The sequence below is a fragment of the Denticeps clupeoides genome, chromosome 3 (genome assembly GCF_900700375.1).
Source record: "Denticeps clupeoides chromosome 3, fDenClu1.1, whole genome shotgun sequence".
NCBI classification, from domain to species: domain Eukaryota; kingdom Metazoa; phylum Chordata; class Actinopteri; order Clupeiformes; family Denticipitidae; genus Denticeps; species Denticeps clupeoides.
Genome location: NC_041709.1, coordinates 29393112 through 29415977, shown reverse-complemented (window position 1 = coordinate 29415977; position 22866 = coordinate 29393112). Strand labels below are relative to the sequence as shown.

Genomic DNA, 22866 nt, shown 5'->3' with positions numbered 1-22866 from the left:
GAGATGGGTTCCCCTCCCATCTAGTCATGAATACAGTTCTCTTCAGCACTAACAGCAAAGCTCAAATCAACACCAAGAACAGGTCTTCATAAATTAATGTTTATTTCATCCAGACAACAACCATATAAATACGCATCTGGTTAATTCAGCAAAAACTCATATGAACATTTACAGAGCAGCTGGATTTGTGATCATTAAAAATATGACTTCATTACTGAGAAGAGAAATCAGTCAAACATGCCATATTGCAACACATGTCAGTATGAATATCCAAAACTGGCCAGTGCATGTTAGAGCTGGTGAGGAAAATGGCACTCTGATGTGTCATTTAATCTTGACTCAGCATTCAGCCAACAAGTTTTCATTTCCATCACAGCTGTAAACATAAAAACGTAAAAAACACACAGTAGCAGCTGAAACAAAAATACATTTCTATAAAAACAAAAACTAAAAAGCAGATGGCAGTTTTAGAAATTGGTACAGGCCAGGCACGCGCATCGGCTCGGCCCACAGTACGCGGTTCTGGCTTCCCTGTCCTGCTTTTAATGATGAGCAGAATGCAAACCGTGGACAAAGTGTTAGTTGAAGGCACAGAGCAGCGGTTGTCACCAGAACATTGACTGTGGACTGGGCTGTTAAAGACAAGAGAACACTTGTACTGATAACAGTCACCTATGAAGGATAGCAGAGATTCATGGGAGCTCAACTGAGACCGGAACAAACTGTAAAGCCACTAGCTGCAGATCCAATGGAAAATTAAACAGGACAGAAGGGAGTACGGAGAGAAAAAAAAAAAAAAAAAAAAATTCATTCTGATCAGTGGAGCACAAGCCATAAAAATGCATGTTCACAAACAATATAACTTGCATATCAACAAAAGAGCAGATGTTATGTTCAAGTTGTACCAAAGAAGACACCAGGACATATTTGGCTTGTCCTTTCGAATGTATCTGTATGTGAACTTCCAAAACAGTGTGGCTGGTGCTCCACTGATGCCGTGCAATCATGGCTAAAAAGAGGCAGGAGATTCATCAGGTCCATCTGAAGGTCAGGCCACCACAACAACAGGAGAATCGGAACAAGTTCTGTACAATGGAACAATAATTACCTACATGCGTGAGGGGGGCAGGGGGACATGGGGCTAGGGACGCAGTCCCACAGACAGACCAACGACAAGTGCCAGAACAAGCAGCAGCACCAGCACTATTACACCAATTATGATATACTTCTGTAAAAAGACAAGAAGCACAGTGACAGTCTCGGTTAGGTGGGCAGGGTTAAGTAGCAAACGATACATCACAAAGTCACACTTTCATATTAATCACGGAAGAGTTTTCAGAATGGTCCAATTCCTTGGTCTGATCAAACTGTGTGCACTCTGTACGACCAATAAAATTCAGATTAAAAATAAAAGTCAGAGTGTTAAATCAGGAAAATAAAACACATTGATGTGTTTTGTCATCACTGGTTATAGAAATATTTATATTAAAATACATTTGACCTCTCTGTGTTCATAGTATAGAGCATTGATTATGACATTTCGAAACGCACATAAAAAAAAAAAAACATTGCTTGTACAGACACAACATGCAGTTTTATTGCAAATAATATTTTAAAACCAGTTCAGACGTGATTGTCACACCCTCGAGTTTTACGGCAACCTCCCAGTTTTCTTAGGTTCTTCGGTGGCAGAGCAGTGCTCCTCGTGTCTCGCTCTGCCTCTCCGGAATAGTTTAGGAAATCTGGGGAACAGCCTTACCCTGCGAGCCCTTTTCTGGTAGCGCTGGGCCTTCTTGGTCTCCACCTTGGCCTGGCCCACATAATCCGTAGCGTTGGTCACATTCTTCTCTATGCTGTTTATCACCTCCCCCTAGTGGACGACCATTGGAAAAACACAAAAGGGAACAACAATGTCTGACGTGCCATCATACACACTAATAAGAACACTCACACAAACAAACCTGGGTCTCCACCAGCATGGCGATGTCTGTGAACATCTCGTGCAGCTCTCTGATGCTGGTCTCAAGCCTGAGGATGTCCTGATGACGTGACTCGATCTCATTCAGGGCCTGTCTGGTGATCTGTGAGTTGAGGAGGATCTACATGTGAAGGTAATGAGGAATGGAGAGGACATTACTCCAACTGCACATCACCTTACTGATAATCCAAACCATCCTTGGTTTAAATTTTGCAATTGTCCTACCAAACCTGTCTCTCATGTAAATGGTATGTCTACAGCCGTGAAAGAGTTTTTTATGCAAATAATATGAGTGCAGAACTCCTATTATTATTAGAGTGTTCTGAACTCCTGCTGTCCACACTGCCTGGTTACATCAGAGACACGGATGCATAATAATGATCTGAAGGACAAGGGATCCCATCTGGAGCCACTCAAGACAGAGTTAATTAAGCTAGATCCATCGCTGCTATTGACACTTTTTGCCCATTAGACCCTCATTTGATCTGATCCCGCTGGGACTGATCTCTGACAGGGGGGAACAGGCAGCATTCGCTCACGTTAGAGGTGAAGACCGAAGGGCTGTCGCTGTGCAAAAAGTTCTCCAGATCCTCATCTGTTAGCACATGTCCAGCTATTAAAAGAGTAAAAAAAAAAAAACATAAAATCAATCAAATGAATATATATCTTTAAGGGGCAATTAAAAGCACAAAGGGCACTTGAGCAAGGATAGAAAGATATAAAGTGCATCAGTGTTTACAGTGTGTTAAAATACTGTACAAAATTACAACCAGGTAGATAAGGACAGAATAAATCTGTAAAGCGGAGGGATTGTCAGTAAGCAAGAACAGCATGAGTGCCAAGTTCCAGTACAGAAGTCTGTGAATTGAGAAGCCGAACGACCCTGGGAACAAAATCTTGGGGGTGAGAACCTTGAGTTGAAAATGAATGCATACATACAAACAAACATACATACATACATACAATCATTTCCATTGACAAATGGAAATGATTAAATCAAGAATCTGAGTTATAAGACAAAAAAAAATATTACTTAACACTGAACTCACAGAAGGCATTTTATTTATTAAATAAAATGAAATGTTCAATATGTATATAGTCATCCATATGACTATATACATAGTGTGATGTGATTTTTAATAATAAAAAAATAAATATAGCTTTGGATGGGCTGGGTGTGATTAATTACAGCAGGACCATCACAATCAAACCTGGGTTGTGTTCAATAAAGTAGATATCAATAAATATGACCTGTGGCAGTAACTCAAATCCACCAGTATTTTTTTTTTTTTTTTTTCGGCACACAGCGTAAGGGTGAAATTTCATCCCTGCACTCCTCTCAACTCAGATCAGAATCTGAATTCAGGTTATGTGCCGTGTACCCTACCACTGATCGTGTTCAACATGGACCGATAAATCCTGCAGATCCGTACGTCATAGAGCTCGAGCAGCAAGAGACATCAAAACAGCTTCAACACTCCCAAAAACGCTACTCTAACAGAGATGGTAAGCAGTTTTCTGTAAGAGGCACTGACGGACACGCGGTCTACAAAATTTCCCATAGTTGTTGGATTCAGTTTGGATCATGTGATTTACGTTCAAGTGAAAAGCTCTGGCTAGCATATCGTCGTCTGACCATGTGACTGGCAAAAAGCAAACAAAAACCACCGACCGGCCCAGGCAACGCCCACTCTCGCTGATCGTCTCCATGGTGACGGCAGCGCGGGTGTCCTTTTACAAACCACCTTTTCCCAGGTGTGGGGACAGTGTGTCAGACTGCAGCCCAGAGGGAAATTATTATTCACTGATGTGTGTGTGTGTGTGCGTGTGTGTGTGTGTGTGTGTGTGTGTGTGTTAGGGAAACTCTGTTACTTACTAATCTCCAGCTGCCTCTGAATACGACCTTTACTCTTCTCCCGGAAGGATATCTGTGCATCGTTGTACGCAGTCATGACCTCCACAAATCTCTGTGAAAGCATTGAGTGCTAATGGTTTGGGAAGAGGACAGTAGAAGAGAGATGTGGAGAGAGAGGAAAAAAGAAAGTAATGCTTCCATTCCAGTTCCTTTGAAACACCAGGCTTTGTCTTGTTCTTGACCTTTCCTCTCGAATGAGCGCAAGGCCTTTCCCTCAGTGGTTTAACTTAAAAATCATTCTGAGTGTCTGGGTTATGGAACAAAATATTAGCTCGTTCATAGGTAATTTCAGTCTATAATACAGGTGAGTAAAAGTTGGTGATCCGCTGTAAAAGCGTGTCAGGTCATACATTAAAACCGGCAACCTTAAAAAGGTGTTCAGTAAGAGGCTCAGCTACTGGTCAGCCTAGTTTATCACCCATGCCACCACACCATTCAATACATGTGTGACGCAGAGGTGGCCTAGCGGTTAAGGAAGCGGCCCCGTAATCAGTTTGAATCCTGAGCCGCCAAGGTGCCACTGAGGTGCCAATGAGCAAAGCACCGTCCCCACACACTGCTCCGAGGGCGCCTGTCATGGCTGCCCACTGCTCACCAAGGGTTAAAAGCAGAGGACACGTTTCGTTGTGTCACTGCGTGCTGTGCTGCAGTGTTTCACAATGACAATCACTTCAATTTCACTATAGGCACATATGATGCTCAACAAAACAATCCCAAAAATGCCATTTGCCTCGTCAGATCAACTCTGTTAATCTGTGACGAGTGGTAAATTCCTCCTCCTCCCCATATGTAGTTCATATCAATTTACTTGTGTAAATCCAGAAGACACACTGGTTGTGACGTTAGTGAACACTTCCCTCGTGTCTACCATTATGCAGAAGAAGAAAAAATGGATTTCAGGCACCTACAAGATGGCCACAGCTTAACCACACGTATTAAGACTGTTGTTCAGTGCCGTAAATGTTGATGGCTGTGGCCTGACCTGGGTCCTATGGATGCGGTGGTACACTGAGGTACTGTTGCCGTTCTCATCCTCCGGCTGGGATGTCTGCATGCCTGGGGGAAAAAGCATTGGGATTAGCATGACAAACAGCAGCTCGCGGACACACCCGATTACAGGCACGCTTTCCGGCAAACTCCGCGGGGCCATTGTCCAGAGGAATAGGTAAACGCTACAAAAGGTCATTTGCCTGTGAACGATTCAAGGTTAATGTGTTTGAGCAGAGAGAGAGAGAGAGAGAGGGAGGAATAATGAAGTGCTTTATTATTCCTCTTTCAAAAACAGGAGAACTCCCGGCATCTGCAAGCCACTTCCTGTCTGAGACGCACAGTCGCCAAACACACACGCGGACTTACTTTTAAGCCGGACCTGAACTGAAATGGCATGTTTCCTGATCTCGCTGCACAGTTGTTCCAGCTCCTGTTTAATCTCTACAGACATCCAAAAAACAGACAACCAGATGGGGAAGAGATTAGGAGCGGAGTTTATCATCTAGACAACTAGGCGATGGCGGCTTTTCAAAGGCTTCAAAAAACGACTGAAAACTGGCTGAACATTATAAACAGGTCCAACGTGCGGGTTGAAAAAAGGTATTCTTGATTGAACATTATATTTTTTGGCCATTTACAGCATTTATCAGACGCCCTTATCCAGAGTGACTTGCCATCAGTAGTTACTGGGACATCCCCCCCCCATCCTGGAGCAACTTAGGGTTAAGTGTCTTGCTCAGGGACACAATGGTAGTAAGTGGGATTTGAACCTGGGTCTTCTGGTTCATAGCGAGTGTGTTACCCACAAGGCTACTACCACCCATATTTCAAAATTGTCAGTATTTGTCACACATTAGGAAATAAATTCTATTGCGGGATGTGATTATCTCTGATGCTGTATAAACTGTATTGAGCGCAGCAAATGAAGGAAATCACTCTCAGACAATGAAGGGGGGGAAAAGAAGCGGTAGAGCAGCGGGCCTGGCGTAACGTAACGGTGTCACCGACTCGGCTCGGGGTTGGGAGCGGACAGGATGGCGCAGTGTCGCTTCTTCACTTCTTCGACCAGCGAGGCGATCTTGTCCACAAGGACCTGGACTTCTGCCACCTGGTCGGACCAGAGGGAATAAATGATAAAAAAAATAATAAGAATTCATAAATGTCAGGCACCCGGGTGAAATAAAACAATAAAACCACACACGTTTCCCATCATTTTTTACCCTTTTCAAAAAGTCATCCATGGCTGGGTTCTCCTCAGGCCCGCGGGCGTCGGCCGGCTGGCTGCTGCTGTACTGCGGGCATGAGAGGAGGGTGAAGCACGGTCCGCTACGGAGCAGATAACCCGCTTTTCTTTTTACGCGTCGCACACAGACGGGAGTGAAAAGGCGCCAGTATGGCCGTCCTCCGTCCGCGAAGCTCTACCTGTTTACAGGTGAGGCGGGCGCGGATGCTTACCGCGTTCAGCTCCGCCAGGCGGTCCTTCATCCCCGGAACACGCTGCGGCGTCGCCTGCGAAAATGAAAACACGTGACGAAATGACAGTGAACTGGACCGCGGCTCGGACGGGTGGACATGTACCCGCTTCAGCGCCACGAAAGGTGCGTCACGCCGCGACCTGGTCACCGTCACGATCCGTCCGCCTTATTTCGCCCGTCAACCCGTATCCTAGCAACCGCCCTCGGCCTTGGAAACGGTCGAAGTTTAATCGCCGAATTAAACTTTTTAAAAAAAAAAAAATATATATATATATATATATGTTTTCTCATCGGAATTGTATCGGGATTAATTAAAAAAATATATGTATGTATTTTAAGGAGGTATTCCGTTACAAATCTACTGTCGTCGCAATCATGGCTACGTCACAACACTGCAAACGCGCACGTTCAGGCAGGGCGAGCATTATCTTACGTCTCTAAACCCCATAAAATATATTTTTGAATTGATATACTTATTTTTGTAAAGTATGAATAATAAGATAGTGTTTTTTGTTTAATTTATTAAAAAATATGAGCGTATATTGATGCACCTAATGGGGATATTCATGTACACCCATCTTGAAAAGCATCACAAATTATGTTTCCAGGATTTTATTTTTCTTGGCCTATTTTTAATTCATTAATTATTATTAAATTTGGGCCATAAGCTCTCATCCTGAATGTGTTTATTTAGTGTGACGAACTCTGTGACCTTTCTCCTACCTTCCCTCTCACTTACTGTCCACAACTGCAGAAGGCAGAGCTGGACTGCGAGACACCTGCTATCCTCTCCCACACCATCTGTGGAGCTCGCAGAGACCATGTAGTGATTGACTGTGTCTCCTTGTAGGTGTCCAATCTCAAAGTCAGAACATTTACCATAATAACCTCTTGTCCACCAGATCTTCACTGGACAGTGTACATTTTTCCTCTGGCTGACCATGAGATGGCAACGTTGCTCTATTTTGTGCAGATCGGGTTGCCTCACGTCATCTGTCTTTTCAGCACAGCTCAATTCTGCACAAGGTCCAAGCAGCCTGAGCAGCCCGCAGGCCAAAGGGTCAGTACCAACACGACTCACCTTCTAATTACTAAATACAACCTGCCAATAGAAGCTCTTGGCAGGAGGGCAGATATTTTGACGGTTTCAGTCTACTAATAATCCGTGTCTCTTTTTTTGCACGGATGTCAGGCCCGTTCACAAACGATGCTTGATTTGTGAACATCAGTGTGAACCAGAGCCATGGATTATTAAGAAAAACGGGCTGAAACGGCTGAGATGGGCTTGACAGCTGTCTTGCCCTATAGTACGGCATAATTATGCCACGCAAAAAGAACTGTTCAAATTTCACTCAGACCTCTTGTGTAACTTGTTGGCATGATCTCCGTGTGGCTTCAAGGTCTACGTGTCCCACCTTCCACCTGTTGCATGTGTCCCAGATTGACAAATTGGTCACATTGGTCACGTGTTGATTCTTTTCATCGGTGCCTTGTGAGAAATGCATTATTAAAAAGAAGAAAATAAGAAATATGAAAGAGTTCTGCTGTTATCAGAAGCAGAGATATGTATTAAAGTACAAATTGGTTGTATTATAGGCATATTTATGTGTATTTACTTAAGAAAAACACATTCAGCTTTTACCAGGAATGGAAATGTTTAATGTTCCTTTGCATTAACCTGACAGTGAGTAGGAAACTTTATGTTTTGGCATAAAATAAGGCTTGATCTTAAGACAGTCACAAGGCTACATTGAACTTTCCTTTCAAAGGCACTGAAAGTGAAGTGTTACAGCCCATTTTTTCCTTTACATGCCTCATATCCTTGAGCCAAATGAAGTAGCAGAAATGATTATATTCCACCACTGCAAGACTTGAGTGCAAATGAATGGAAAATTTTAAACTCTACCAAGGGAGACATGAATTATGGTTTACAAATACAGTGCAGGACACAGGATCCACGGTGTAAAAACTCAATTAGTCAGCATTTGTGGCTTAGCATCAGCCCTGCAGATGCACTTTGTCATGATGACAATGGACAGTTTTAATTGTGCACAGTACACACCTCTTCACCATCCCACTGAGCAGAACTTACTGTAGCAGTAAACATTAACAATCAGGTCTCAAGTCAGTTTAATCACATGACTTAATACGCTTAAGACCTGACAAATGGTAGAAATACAATGTCTATAAATGTACATAAAATACAGTTTAGATAATGTGCAGAGTGCATGAGTGATTAACTGTCAAGAATGTGTACAGCATCATAAAACAAATTAATTTATTACCAATCTCCAGTCAAATTTCACAATCCAGACTGAACAGATCAAGCTCATTGTGAGCTCAGTTGTAGGCATGTGCATCTGAAGGCAAAGCACTGGGAAAAAAATCTTATTCTTTTGAAAAAGCAATTAAAAAGGGAAAAAAATCTTATACTGTGTATAAATATAATGATATATCTATTTAGAATTAAATACAACTGTCATTGTATTTAGATATACCTAAAAAATCTTTTAAACCATGCTGGTTTTGCCCATTATCAAAAAATTATCAAGGTTTTTGAACATTGAGGGAACAGATCATTCACAAAAAAATCCAAAATAATAAATTTTAATTAATTAACATTTTCATGAATGAAATAAGTATTTGATCCCCCAGAAAGGGGCTGTCATTGGGAGCGCCTAAACCGTATAAAAGACCTGTATAAAATTGTATAAAAAAGAAGTCCATAGAAGCAATCAATCAATCCAGATTCCAAACTCCATTGCCAAGATAAAAGCCCTTTCCAAGGATGTCAGGGACAAAATTGTCGATTTACACAAGGCTGGAATGGACTACAAGACCATCGCCCTGCAGCTGGGTGAGAAGTTGACAACAGTTGGTGCAATTACTTGCAAATGGAAACCATAAACCTAAAATAACTTTGCAGTGTCCACAAGGTCCCCCTGCTCAAGGAATCACATGTACAGATTTATCACTGAACATGGAGGTTGGGGGTGTTATTCTGCCAACAGCACAGGACAACTGCACCCATCCTGGGTGAGGACCTCCTTCCCTCAGCCAGGGCATTGAAAATGGGTCGTGGGTGGGTAATCCAGTATGACAATGATCCAAAATACATGGCCAAAGCAAGAAAGGATTGGCTCAAAAAGAAGCATATTAAGTTGTTGGAGTGTTGCAAAAATGATTATGGGGCAGTGGGGGTAGTAATCAGAGGGTTGCTGGTTCGAAACCCGATCTGCCATGGTGCCACTGAGGTGCCACTATTTAATTTACTGTGATATGCATTTGTCTGGAATTATCTTTTTTGTTATTATTCTGTATCCTACTGTACAAATAATTCTACTACTGAAAATTATACACTCATCGTTTATTTGTTAGTGCGCAAACTTTAAAAACCAGAAGGGGTTGAAAATAGTCTTTTTCTCTGACTGTATAGACACACACACCATAAAAAACAACCTACATGTGATGCCAAGGCAGTACCGGGCCAGCCATGTGCTGCCAGTCACAGGCACACAAGGTTTCTAATCACCCCCATTTTAGAACTCACCCCCAGATTAGTACCCTAACTCCCTTGTCCTGAATCGTTTGTGAAAGTGTTCCACTGTTTTGCAGCTTTTCAGCTCCTGTGTGTTTTTTTTTTCTGCTCTCTCCGAAATTCAGCCTTTGTGCAGAATTACAGCCACTTTGAGCCAGTCCCACAATGATGCTCCATTTTGGTGTCTGTAGCTTTAAATGTACACGAGGAGGAGAGAGGTGGTGCGAGGAGGAGAGCGGCCTATAGAAACGGGCATTTGCTGAGATTACGTCCTCAGCACCATTCACCAACCACGATGTTTGGTGCAGACAGGAACTCGTGTTGGCATGTTTCCAGAAAAATAAAATGAACCCGCTGGTTCTCCAGAGTCTTGCATGATGGAGCTAAAAAAAATACATTTGCACGTTTGGAAGCCATGACGGTTGGTGGAGATAATGTTTTAGGGGAGGGGTGGAAAAAGCATGAGGAACATGCTTTCTCATGCTTGGAGAATGTTTCTAGCTACTGCAGGACCATAGACAGGCCATCTTTTTTGTTATATTGTGATATTTTCATGATAGGGGACCTTTAAAACTGGCACAATTGACATGTTGAGCGTTTGCATCTCCTTTTTTGTAAATAATATCTCACATTTAAAATTATGCTCTTTATTGTGCTCTGCATGCACACATTGTGTTCCAGAACACATTCAATTTGGGCATATTTTAGTCAATTTTTTATGCACTGCTCTATCAAGTGTATGATTTATCCAATTATTTTTGATTTAGCTCATTGACTAATACAATTAAGTATATTTTACCCAAATTGAATAGATCGTATTGATGTAATGTTTTTACAGTGCACACACACAATGTTCTGCAAGTTGTTCTAGTTTAGATGGGTTTTTGAGGACTGCAAGATTGGCTCTAACCCAACCTCAGGCTCATTTTTTCTATGTTAGTGTTTTTAGTGCTTTTATGTGAACTGCTGTGATATAAGGAGTTAGGTGGTGAATGGGAAAGGTCAGCGCTTCCCTTTACTGTCTAAATCATTCTTTTTCTCAATTTTTTCCCATTTGGCCTTTCTAACTTCGTCTCTCTCTGCTTCTTGTGCTCAGCTCAGCTGTAACTGCTGGCGCCATATACTGTCTGGTTTACACCAGTTAAAAGGTAACGGTATGTGTGATGTTCAAGTCCATCCTGCAAATGCAGCGAGCTCTCAAACAGTCCAGGTTTTCTTGTTCTTCTCCTTGAGCGAAAAGAAACGCATTGACAAATGCCTACCTGGCATCCCCTCACGTTTCGTGTGCTTTTCCTTTCTTCACAGCTCACCGGTCTTGATGTGGATATCGTTGGCATTTCATAATTTAATGAAAAGAGGTGTATCACAGAAACGCTTTCATTCACATGCAGCAAAATCAATAGGAAGCTCTGTCTTTCCTGAGTACCTTATCTTTTAATGAAATCTATATCATTCTGTGCTCATGATAAAAAAAGATATTTATAATTCTGTGACCGAGTCTTTTTTCTTTATGTGTCTAGAGAATGTTAATGTCTCCAAACATGTCATCTGGAGGGCTGGTTCACACCTAGATAGTGTTGCAAAGAGATGCAGCAGATTGAATAATACCTGGCAACGTCATCTGAGGACCTCTCACCATAAACATTGCATCACCCTTGCCCTGTCCACAACCTTGCCCAGTCCCATTGAGATTATAGTGAACCTTATGTTCTAACTGTGGTGGTAAAATCACTCATTTTAAAGAATCATGTGCATAAATGTCTTCTTCTTCTTCCTTGAATGCCTTGGTTGTCAAATGATTGCACTCATGCTGCCTCTAATAGTACCATGGAGTAGAGTTAGTGTCCTCCCTTTCTTGCATTGTGGACAGTGAATGACAGTCAGTCACAAATAATATTCAAATGCTAAAAAAAGTTTGACTCCTGTGTAAACTATTTCATTAGGCTTGTGCTGCTCCTTTTAACACATTAAAATCTCATCTCATTTAATTGCCGAAGTCTGGGTTCCTGTATTCAACAACATACATATACAAGGATGTTTTTTTGTGTGTGACTTGTCTAATGCATGGCGGGTGGGGTTATTGGAAGGATGCTTTGCCCAGGGCACCACACAAGCTGTTACTGATACTGACAAGTAATAAAACAAGAGGAGCAGAAGCAGGATACTATACCAAGCCAGCCTCGGCTGAGATGCCAGGGACAGTTATTTGGACAAACATTGAAACCAAACACATATGGAGTCCTCCGCCTTACCTCATACCCCGGATATATTCATTGATTTCCACAAAAGCCCACAGAAAAGAACTGAGAAAAGAACAAAACAGCAATTCTGCTGGGCCTTGGCACTGGGTGTATAAATTACTTGTTCAGAACGGTAAAAGAGCTTTTCCTGACCGCTCCTCATGGTTTCCTTTTTCATTGCAGTTTCACAAAAAAAAAAAAAAAAAAAAAAAAAACAGAAAAGAAAAGTTGCCCAAATTGAATTCCATGCAGATTTAAACCGTCGAGTGCTCCGGGCCCCTTCTGGAAAAGGGCATCCTTGTAACAAATTAATAATGGAAATAATGATTACACCAGTGAGACAGCTTTGCTCTGGAGGCTCGGCCATGAACCAGAGATAATAACAAAATGCTCGGATAAACCTCAGCAGAATGGCGGCGCGTTAATCTCATTAAACCCACGTTTTTTTTTTCCGTTTTTTTTCTAGTCTGGCAAAGTCTTTAGCATTCAGTGGGCATTCTGTTTTGCACCCACTGGTCCGTAATCCAAATGAAATTATGGGATAATCCCTGGTATCCACGGCATTTTTTGACACTACCTGCTTGCTAAACCATAACTTTCTTTTGCAGGCGGGGATTTGGAGATGACTTTTAGTGTTAAGAGCCAGTCCTGCACCATTGTGTCCACCTTACTTAACAAAATGAGTTTTTCTATTAACCCCACATCTGTGACTCCCCATATCACACAGCCGTCTGTAGTTTCAAGATAGTCTCTCAGGGGGGCGCACTTTGGCTTTGTCACACTCCCTCCTCCTCTGTTGCGTGACGTAACTGAGAGCGTCTGCTGTTTTTCCGATAAAAGCCATCTGTAATTACTGCAGTTGCTCTGGCCCGCAGGCGCTCGCTTTCGCAGGGACGGCTATCTTCACAGGCCCATGGGCCACTGAGAGCCAAAAAGCCCAAAAGCCTCATCAATGTATAAAATAAAAACATAAGAGCTGAAATATAGTGCAAATTACGGGCCTGACCTCTCACGGCTTCATGTGCTCATAATACAACTTTTCAATTGTTCCCAAGGGTACAGGAACCAATATGGGATATCACTCTCTTTGTCTCTCTCTCTCATGGTGTGTGTGTGTGTGTGTGTGTGTGTGTGTGTGTGTATATATATATATATATATATATATATATATATATACACACATTGGTAGATTCTGTACTGTTTTCAGTCATGGTTCATACTCCTCTTCTCTCAACAACGTCACATGGCATCAGCAGAACTGTTCAAAGACACCGTACACAAACATCGCCGCCATGCCCAGAGGAGAAGGCCCATGTAGAACACAACAATTCTGAGGAGATGCTTCATTATGGGGAAGATTGTTTTCAGCCGTTAAAATAATCACAATGCTAATATTTCCTATTAAACGAACAGCTTTTCTGGCAGCACCAACGCTGAGCTTTCAAATCCCAGAGAAAAAGGCTAATTTATGATCTCCTCTGGGTCCATAATCAACCAAAACAAATAAATGTCAAACGGATTACGACTTTGAGGCTGCAAAACAGTTTGCTGAGAGTGTGTGTGCAATGTGTGTTCATTTCTCTATACGCGCAATTCCCAATGCACCCCCTTTCTTTACTTTTTGGATGTGATCTGGTGGTCTAATGGTTAAGAAAGCGCCCCAGTAATCAGAAGGTTGCTGGTTCGAATCAAGGTGCCACTGAGCACTGTGGCTGCCCACTGCTCACCACTGCTCTTCATTGTGTCACCGTGTACTGAGCTTCACTTTCACTTTACACTGGAAGTAATGCAGAGGTAGTCTCCAGCACTGAGGCTCCACTTCTTCTCCGGTGAAGCCTTAATTAGCATCCAGCTTCATCCCGTCCATCCAACCCCCCCGTCCTGAGACCTCCCGTTTCCTCGGCTCCTTATTTACAGCACAGAGCAAGTTGTCTGTTTACGTGAGGCATCGACAAAGCCCTGGCCACACTTTATTACTTCTGGGGAACGAGGTAGGCGCGCGCATTGATACAAAACCAGCCCAAACAGCATGGCTCCAGTCGACAACAAACAATATAACGGCTCTTTCACCCACCCGACACCTTCTCTGCAACCAGCCTGCTCGTAATCGGTGTCTAGACTAAACGTTGCGCATCTTCTTCGCATTGATTGCTGCCATCTGACTTGGAGGGTTAGAAACAGGGGGAAGTTTAAGCCTGATGACTGCTTGCTGACTCAATTAACAAGGCCGCAATAGTGTGTCTCCGCGCATCAATACTTGGGCAGCGCTACCAAGACTCTGTGACGTGATTGAAACTGTAATAATGTTAAAAGCACCAAATGCTTGTTTTTCATGATCTGTTTATAGTTCTCTAGGAAACGTTATGGATTTAATAGTGAGGTCCATATGTGGTTGGCATGTTGGAACTTCTGTTTTTTTTTTTTTCCACGTTTTTAATATATCTTTCTGTTGTCCAAAAGAAACGTCCAAAAAAGGACACAAAATACAAAAAAATTATATATATATATGTATTTTCAGTGCAACTCTACATGCTTAGGTCAACACAGTCGTCCGGATTTACATAATGGTCACGTCACAGATGCACGAATGATTTTGTTACAATAGCAACACCTGAGAAGCACAGAACAAAAGAAAAATATCTATGAATGTGGGTTACACACAACCATATGCAACAGCTAGCACAATCGAATAATAGCAGTGGTGGCCTAGCAGGTAAGGAAAACAGACCCATGATTGAAAGATTGCCGGTTCGAATCCCAAACTGCCTAGGTGATCACTTCACTTTCACTTTTTTTCACTTTAGCATACAGGACTGCAAAACAAGAACTAACCACAGAAATAACCAATTACCTGCATCTTGAGAAACTAACTCTTTTTTTAACCCGTCACCCTTGGTGAGCAGTGGGCAGCCATGAAAGGCACCCAGGGAGCAGTGTGTGGGTGCAGTGGACGGTGCTTCTCTGGTGACTCTCTGGTGACCTGGTGATCTCACACTCAGTACTTCATCATTGTGGAAGATTTGTGGAACACCTGTTGATATGTCACACACACAAACATCATTAAACATAATCAATTTGATCAATTTATTGATGCAAATCCTGGGGATCCTGGTGCTTAGTACGTAGCGCTGCACCTAACATTAGATAATCGGAGAGAGGAGTCAGAGGAGAGAGGAGGTTGACGCAAGGTTCCAAAAACAGTGCTCGTCTTTGTACCCTCCTCTTTTTCAAAACAAATGTGAAATCCCAATGTGCAAATATGTACAGGTGAAAAAAAAATAACGAAAAACGCCACAAGACACAAAACCAACACCGAGTTTGTTTGTAGCTCCGTCACCCTCCAGCCTCAGCTGCCCTGGTTGAATGCACCTCCAGCATTAAGGCCTCAATCATTAAGCTGTCATAATGTTCTTTCAAGGGAGAAATAATAAATGTTTCATTTATGTCATTCACGCATACCCTGAGATTGTATTTGACTTTATAATACACCTAATTCCTACTTCCTACTGTTATTCGCACAATTTTATTTTTAAGAGTATCAAATTGGATAGTGGAAGGGATTAAAAACATTATCTGTCTACATACTGTGTATAATACTCTGCTGCTGTTAGACCTGTGCCGGAGAGTGAGAGTGGGGTGTGCATGGAGGACTCTGTTGATTTTAATCCACTTTTATTCTTACTATAAGCAAATATGCAGAAACGAAATTGAATGGAAGCGTCCCGCTATCCAAACATGACAAAGGGAGGGAGGTGCAGATAATTGAATTTAAAACCAGCATTTACATCAAGTGCTGAATTATAAATGTTTCCCACAACCCAAAAAAAGGACAGCTGGGCATAAAAAAGGATAAACAACAAGTTAAAACATTTCATGAGACACAAAGAATCCCTGGACAAAGTGCTTACCTGTCTTCCTTCTCCCATCATCTGTTTTCCTTTGAATGCTCATACCTATTGCTTGGCTGGCCATGTCCTCTTGGTTTTTATATTTCTTTCTTGGGGGGAATAAAAGGAAGAAAAGGTGCATCTTCTGTTTTAAAATTCTGTTTTTATTCCACAATTTTAATGAAGGAGCACAGTCACACTGAAACAGCACACAGACAAAATAAAAACAGCAGCGCGAGCATTCGGTGAGCTTTAAACTGACAGGGCAGGGTAGCTTTACACTAATAAAAACACGCGGTAGGAGTAGTTCCAGCGTAGTGGTTGCCATGGCGACCTGGCCCCTTGGCCTTAAACATTCAGGTATGAGGTGAGCTCCTGACCTGGCGGGACAGCGCGAAGATACGCCCGGCGCCGCGTGACCCAGGCATCCTCCGGTATTGATCCCCTTCACCCATGTTGCGATAACCTTTATCTCTTCCTTCCGCCCCGCCATCACTGCCTGTTGAGCCTCGACTGCACAGCCAGACGACTGCAAGTTTTGACAGAGTGCTGGTACTTGGTGATTTTGCCACCATTCTGCTTAAGGGAATGTCTCAGGCTTGTGGATGCTTATATTTTATTGGTTAGACCCAGTATATAACGTCTGAACTTCGCCTGCCATCTTCCTCTTGTTAGAAACTTATTCCCATTTATTTAATATTTTTATCCAGCAGCTACGGAAGCACCGAGAGCAGAAGCCAGTGATTTGTGGGACTTTTAGGTTTTGTGTGAGGTTTCTCAATGCATTCAATAGGCCTGTTGTACAAGTACATGATAGCTGAAGACCTGTGAAAATCTCAGCAGGGGTGAATAACACCTCGGGCCTTGCACCAGAAAATAAAAAAGTCAGTAGTTCTAGTGTTAAAGTAGGACACTTTTATAGACAAGCTCTTATTTCTTAAAGTTGGGTGAATCTACTGAGTTTGGTAACAAAGAGGCCTAGATTCAAGTCCCAGTCTGGTTGATGTCTGCAGTGTTTCTTTCTGGTTCTTCTGGTTCTCAGGTGTAGCACACAGGTACAGCTGCTTGTTGCAGGGTTAAACTGTGCAAATGGGTTTTGTGCTAAGATACAGCTAGATGTTGGACGCACAAGTACGTAGATGGTCAAAAGCAGTGGTCCAAACACGTGAGACACACCTTGACTAGCTGGAGCAGGAGGAAAATATGAGCCTTTGTAGGAGTATGATTTAAACTGGTGAAACTGGTGAATTGTGAATCAGATATCATCATACAGAAACTTTGTCAATAAACTGATAATATTTCAGACTTGTTGTTGACAGGGACACGTGGAAGCCAGTTAGACACAGATCTGATTTCGAAATTCTTCACACTGCTCCCCGGACGCCTGTCATGGCTGCCCACTGCTCCCCAAGGGTGATGGTTAAAAGCAGAGGACACATTTCATTGTGTCACCATATGCTGTGCTGCAGTGTTTCAAAATGACAATCAATTTATTTCTGTATGTGTTAATTTACTGCTCCGTGTCATAATGGCTGGACATGGTGAGGAGGGAAGACGCACACGCACAACGTCACGAGGCGGGTTTATTACACGGAACACACGGCAGGGGAAACATCACCAAACTCAGGGTTACGTGTCTTGCTCAGGGACACAATGGAAGTACGTGGGGTTTGAACCTGGGACTTCTGGTTCATAGGCACTAGGTCCACCCACTAGGCTAGCACCACCCTGTTGTATGGTATCGTGCTCCTTTGACGTTCAGACTGTTCTGAGCACATTTAAAATTATTTAAGTTAGTAACTTCAAGCATCTGCTTTTAAACTAAATGACAAACAAAGAAAAAAGTCAAATGAATTAAGAGAAGTGTGTGATAGCCCTCTGGCTATGGTGGTGCACAAACATGATTTAAAAACTTCAGTTAAATTAAGGTGAATATCTCAATTCTACGACTGGATGCAGAAAAACATATGAATAAATAAATAATAAACTGTTTTCACCTCCTGCGGTTCTCCTTTGTCCAAGGATGGCGCTCCTCCAGTGTGGCTGCATGCTTTTATTGTTCTTGCAATTGCATCGTTACTTGGATTTTGAACGTCTGACAGTTGCCTGGGGTGAGAAAGGCTTCTGAACACACGCGTTAAAGACGAAATAACCGGCAGGAACGATGTATCCCCTGCAGGCTCTGTCCTCCTTTCTTCTCGTATCACGCGATCTCCGCACAAACACAAGCTAAGAGCGCACTGACTCAGCCTAATTGGCACAGTCGCCACCTAATTGGACGCGCGTTCCCTTGCATATTTGCAACATGATGAGCTCTTGAGTCAATATGGGGCTGATGCTATTTCATATGGAAATCCTCGGCGCCGCATGCAGAGTGGAGAGCCTGCATGAGGAGTTATTAACTCATCGTTGTAGCCTTTACGTTCGAATTACCAGGGTATTTTCGCCTCCGGTGTAAACAGATTTGGTCATAGCAGCGATAATAATGCAATTACGCTGTTCGTTTAATGAAGAGCTTTCTTCCAGAGTAGCATTTACACACAGGCTGTGGTGCTGTGTACATTCCATGCAAGTGTGCCTGAGACATACTAAACCATAATCATTAAACAGCACATGAATTTGAAAAAGTGATTTGCCATACACTGCAGCACAGCAGAGGACACAGCAGAATGTGTCCTCTGCATTTTAACCCATCGCCCTTTGTGCGAGGTAGGGAGCCATGAAACTCGCCCGGGGAGCAGTGTGCGGGGACAGTAGGAGTTTGGGATTTGAACCGGCAACTCTTCGGTTTCTTAGACACAAGGCACGCGCTGAGTTGCATGCAAGTGTCCTAGAGCGGTGAGTCGAGGTAAGTCTGTTAATGTAAAGCTTTTCACACCTGGTGATAATTCAAGGCGCTTGACAAAACACGACTTTGCACATATGCCATCATGTCCATCTTCATTTGTTTGTGCATTAAATCGCTGTCAGAGCCTGAGCCCTAATTGAGCCCTCTGTCAAGAAACTGACGCTTTCGTCGCCACTCTCGACAGTGAATCAACTTAAAGCCAGATGCCTGCTCATTTATTCCCGTCACGCCTTCAACATATCCATTACAGCCACCAATGTGTCAGGGAGGTGTTGGGAGATGGATTCTCCTGTCTGTGGGCACATGTAGATGATGATGTCTCCTACAAGAAGTAGCTGAACTTTACCCAGAAACTTGGAAGATGGCATCATATGCAAATTGCATGCACAAGACATCATCATGTGCAGAGTGTGGGAGTGTTCAGGTCTCTCCTAGTATGGATGTTGCTAATGGTCTCTCAACGCATCTGAAGGCACAAGAAATGTCACTAGATTTGTTGCTACTCACTTTTTGGAAGACATCTCAGGGGTTCTGAAAAAGTAGCTATGTCTAGCAGGGAAATTGCTAATTTGGCAACAGTGGGTGCACTTCAGAAGTTCTCTGATGACTCTGCAAATGGGGATAACAAGGGGTACAGAGAACTGACCAAGGACATTGTGGACTGGTGCCAGCAGCACTACTTCCAGATCAACACTGGAAAGACCAAGGAGCTGGTGGTAGACTTTCTTAGGCACAAACACCTTCCACTACAACTACTAAACATCCAGGGTATGGATATTGAGGTTGTGGAGGGCAACAGTTACCTGGGTGTTCATCTGATCAATAAACTGGACTGGACTAACAACTGCTGTGGAGGTTCAGGTCTTTTGAAATTAAGGGTCCACTCTTGAAGACCTTTTATAAAAGGTGGCCTCAGCCATCTTTTATGGTGTGGTCTGCCTGGGAGGTAGCATCTCTGCTGGGGACAGAAAGAGACTGAACAGGCTGATCCGGACAGCCAGCTCTGTTCTAGGATGCCCTCTGGACCCAGTGGAGGTGGTGAATGACAGGAGAATGGTGACTAAGATATAATCCCTGCTGGACAACATCTCCCACACCATGCAGGAGACCCTGACAGCTCTGAGCAGCTCCTTCATAGGAAGGCTGCGGCACCCATGATGTGGGACAGAGATTCAGAAGGTCTTTCCTGCCAACCGCTGTCAGGCTCTACAACAGCTGACCACACACATTATATATTCAGTACACAATCTCCTCTTCTCTTAAGTGCAATATGTCTATATCTACCCACTCTGTAACTATGTAAAATCTTACAAATATATATTTTATGTATATACCGACATTTCATTTTGTTATTCTAGGACTATTTTTTTTTGCTTATTTGTACAGTGAACTTTTATATTATACAGTCAACATAGTATCTGTGCTTTTGTCTTTTGCTGCTCTTATCTTGTATTGTCCACTTCCTGCTGTGACAATGTACATTTTTGACCAACCAGTTGTGATTTTTTACAGGTGCCTCCTGCCCTTAACCGTGTAGCCACTGTGCCTCTGCCAGCCCTTCCATGCTCCTGAATGATGCAGATTAGATCATTTATCTACACCCTCAACTTTGCATAGTCATGAAGGGGCAATATTGACCTACAAGCTTACATGCTTAATTTATTTGAATTAGTTCTGCAGTGACTACAAAGTCAGCTGCCCTGCAATTTGTGTATAAGCAAATAAATTCCCAATCTCCAGCTCTGAGAAAATCTAAGACAATCAAAGACAGTTGGATTTGCTAGATTTTATGTAATTGTGCAAAACGCAATATACACAGTAAACAGCAGAACAGCTTCCCTTTAATTTCCCACTTCACACATCAAACACACAAATGTGGAGTGTTGTGTACTACTCTGAATTCCATACCTGGATCTATAATTATCTATATATATATATATATATATATATATATATATACACACACACACACACACACACACACACACACACACACACACACACACACACACACACACACACACACACACATACATATATATAAATTTATTTATTTATTTATTTATTTTTTTAAAAGCAGTCTAGTTTAGTACATCAAAAAAATATTTGTTTTAAAAAATATATTGTTTAAGTGCATCAAAATATTTTGAACTGGACACTGACAGATTCACATTTACTTCACTGCAGACCAGTCACAGCGCCGCTGTGTTTAACTTCATCCAGAGGCATCTGGTTGATTTGTGGGGCGTTAATAGCTGGAGTGCAAGGTAAATGGATGGCACTGCCATTTTAGGGACTCCAAACGTAATGACAGGTGTGCTAAAAACACACCTCACACATCCATTACAGCTCTGAAAAAAGACCTGATGGCCCATATTCCGGGTCGCCACAGACAAGAGAGAAATGAAAGGTATTCCGTGTCAACATAAATTGAGTTTGCATGGCCTCAGATCGATGTATGCTGCCCATTATCGCCCTCAGCTGTAATCTCTGCTTGTTCAGCCTGTCATTACCGCCCTCTACGCGGGCAGATGGGTCGTGTTTATTTCTGAATTTACTTTCTTCACCCGTGCAGCACTTTGCTGCTCATATGGAAAAAGGGGTGACCGCACTCACTGATGTTATCCCTGTTAATGACCATTGTGGCCCAGGTAAAGAAATGATGGTTAAAAATGCAGTACCTTTTTAACAATTTCAGTGGGTTGCAGTCTTCAGAACATAAAGGAGACATGCCAGACAAATTTATTGGAAGCTTTTGATGGAGATGGTCTTGCATTTCAACCAACCAACCATTAATTTGTAAAGTCAATTACCAGGGAACTTGGAACAGTCTGTACAGGGCAACAGCCTAAAAAAAAGTTACACACTCAAACACACACATGCGAAAGTGAAAGTGAAGTGATTGTCACATGTGATACACAGCAGCACAGCACATGGTGCACACAGTGAAATTTGTCCTCTGCATTTAACCCATCACCTTGAGTGAGCAGTGGGCAGCCATGACAGGCGCCCGGGGAGCAGTGTGTGGGGACGGTGCTTTGCTCAGTGGCACCTCAGGTGTGAAGCGTCAGCCATGTTTTTGAGATCGCCTGCTCTCTTTGTCTGCCCCAGACGGGAGACTCTGAGGGCATGATGACAGAAAAAAAAATTCTGATTGGTCTGTGACAACTTCCTGTGGGTCAAATGTATAAAGGATGTTCACATGTGGTAGCTGGGGCTTTTTTTTCTCAGCTTCTTTTCCATCGGAACTGGGCCGTCCAGTTCCCGAGTCTTCTCTCTACCCATTTTTCTCCTGGATCAGGTGATGTCTCTGAAGTTTGGTTCAGGCTTTTCTGTCTTTTTTCTGTCTTTTCCTCCTGGTTTTCTCTGTAACATTGGTACCTTTTTTACATCCAATATTTACATGTAACTACAATAATAATCTACTGGTGTTAATAAATTAGAAACTTTTCATCCTTTTAACCTCTGTTGTGCCATTCTGTCACGTTGGTCTGGACATGGCGAGGAAGGAGGACACAATCACTACTACTATTATTATTCTCATATTATATCATATACTGTATACACTATATATACTGAATATATCCATACACTGATATATTATCATATTGCTGCTATTATCATATTGCTGCTACTTGCCCACCTAGTTTGTCCTGTTTGTCTTGACCTGCCCTATATTATGTTCTTTGTCAAGGTTTTGTGTTGTGTCTTATTCCATTTTCATACAATGAATCCCTCAAATCCCTGTATGGAGGAGGGAGTTGAGTAGAAGGTTTGGTGCTAAAATAAGTTATGATTTTTGTAGCAGTGGAGGTTAAACCCAGATTGTTGATTTGTTCAAAAGACAATGATAAAAAGCATTGGTCCCAACACAAAACCTAGAGGCACACCTTGATTGACACCTTGATTGACTGGAGCAGGGGGAGTGTGATAAAATGTGTTGTGTTTGCCAAGTATTGTGTGGTGCAATGTCATTTCAAAGACTTCTGAGATGA

The 22866-nt window shown here is 42.5% G+C and overlaps 1 protein-coding gene and 1 long non-coding RNA gene across 4 annotated transcripts in view; one reads left to right on the top strand and one right to left on the bottom strand.

Annotated features, from left to right (window-relative positions):
- Window positions 1-227: 227 nt before the first annotated feature.
- Window positions 228-6542, bottom strand: stx2a (syntaxin 2a). 3 transcript variants are annotated; one of them, XM_028971159.1, is made up of 11 exons: window positions 6462-6542; window positions 6339-6392; window positions 6104-6175; window positions 5892-5991; window positions 5250-5324; window positions 4876-4949; window positions 3855-3963; window positions 2518-2591; window positions 1962-2099; window positions 1760-1870; window positions 231-1228 (listed from the first exon to the last, which is right to left on the bottom strand). In XM_028971159.1, exons 2-11 carry the CDS (start codon window positions 6366-6368, stop codon window positions 1142-1144), a joined length of 870 nt encoding a protein of 289 aa, XP_028826992.1. In that variant the 5' UTR covers window positions 6369-6392; window positions 6462-6542; the 3' UTR covers window positions 231-1141. The 3 variants fall into 3 exon arrangements, with proteins under 3 accessions (XP_028826991.1, XP_028826993.1, XP_028826992.1); XM_028971158.1 differs by having other exon boundaries at window positions 228-1870; XM_028971160.1 differs by having other exon boundaries at window positions 228-1870; window positions 6104-6170; window positions 6462-6535.
- The window catches only part of LOC114785231 (uncharacterized), a 30551-nt gene continuing 14109 nt past the window's right edge, over window positions 6425-22866 (top strand). The window contains exons 1-2 of the long non-coding RNA XR_003749032.1: window positions 6425-6481; window positions 7261-7418. This is a non-coding gene — a long non-coding RNA (uncharacterized LOC114785231). The remainder of the gene's footprint in view (window positions 6482-7260; window positions 7419-22866) is intronic.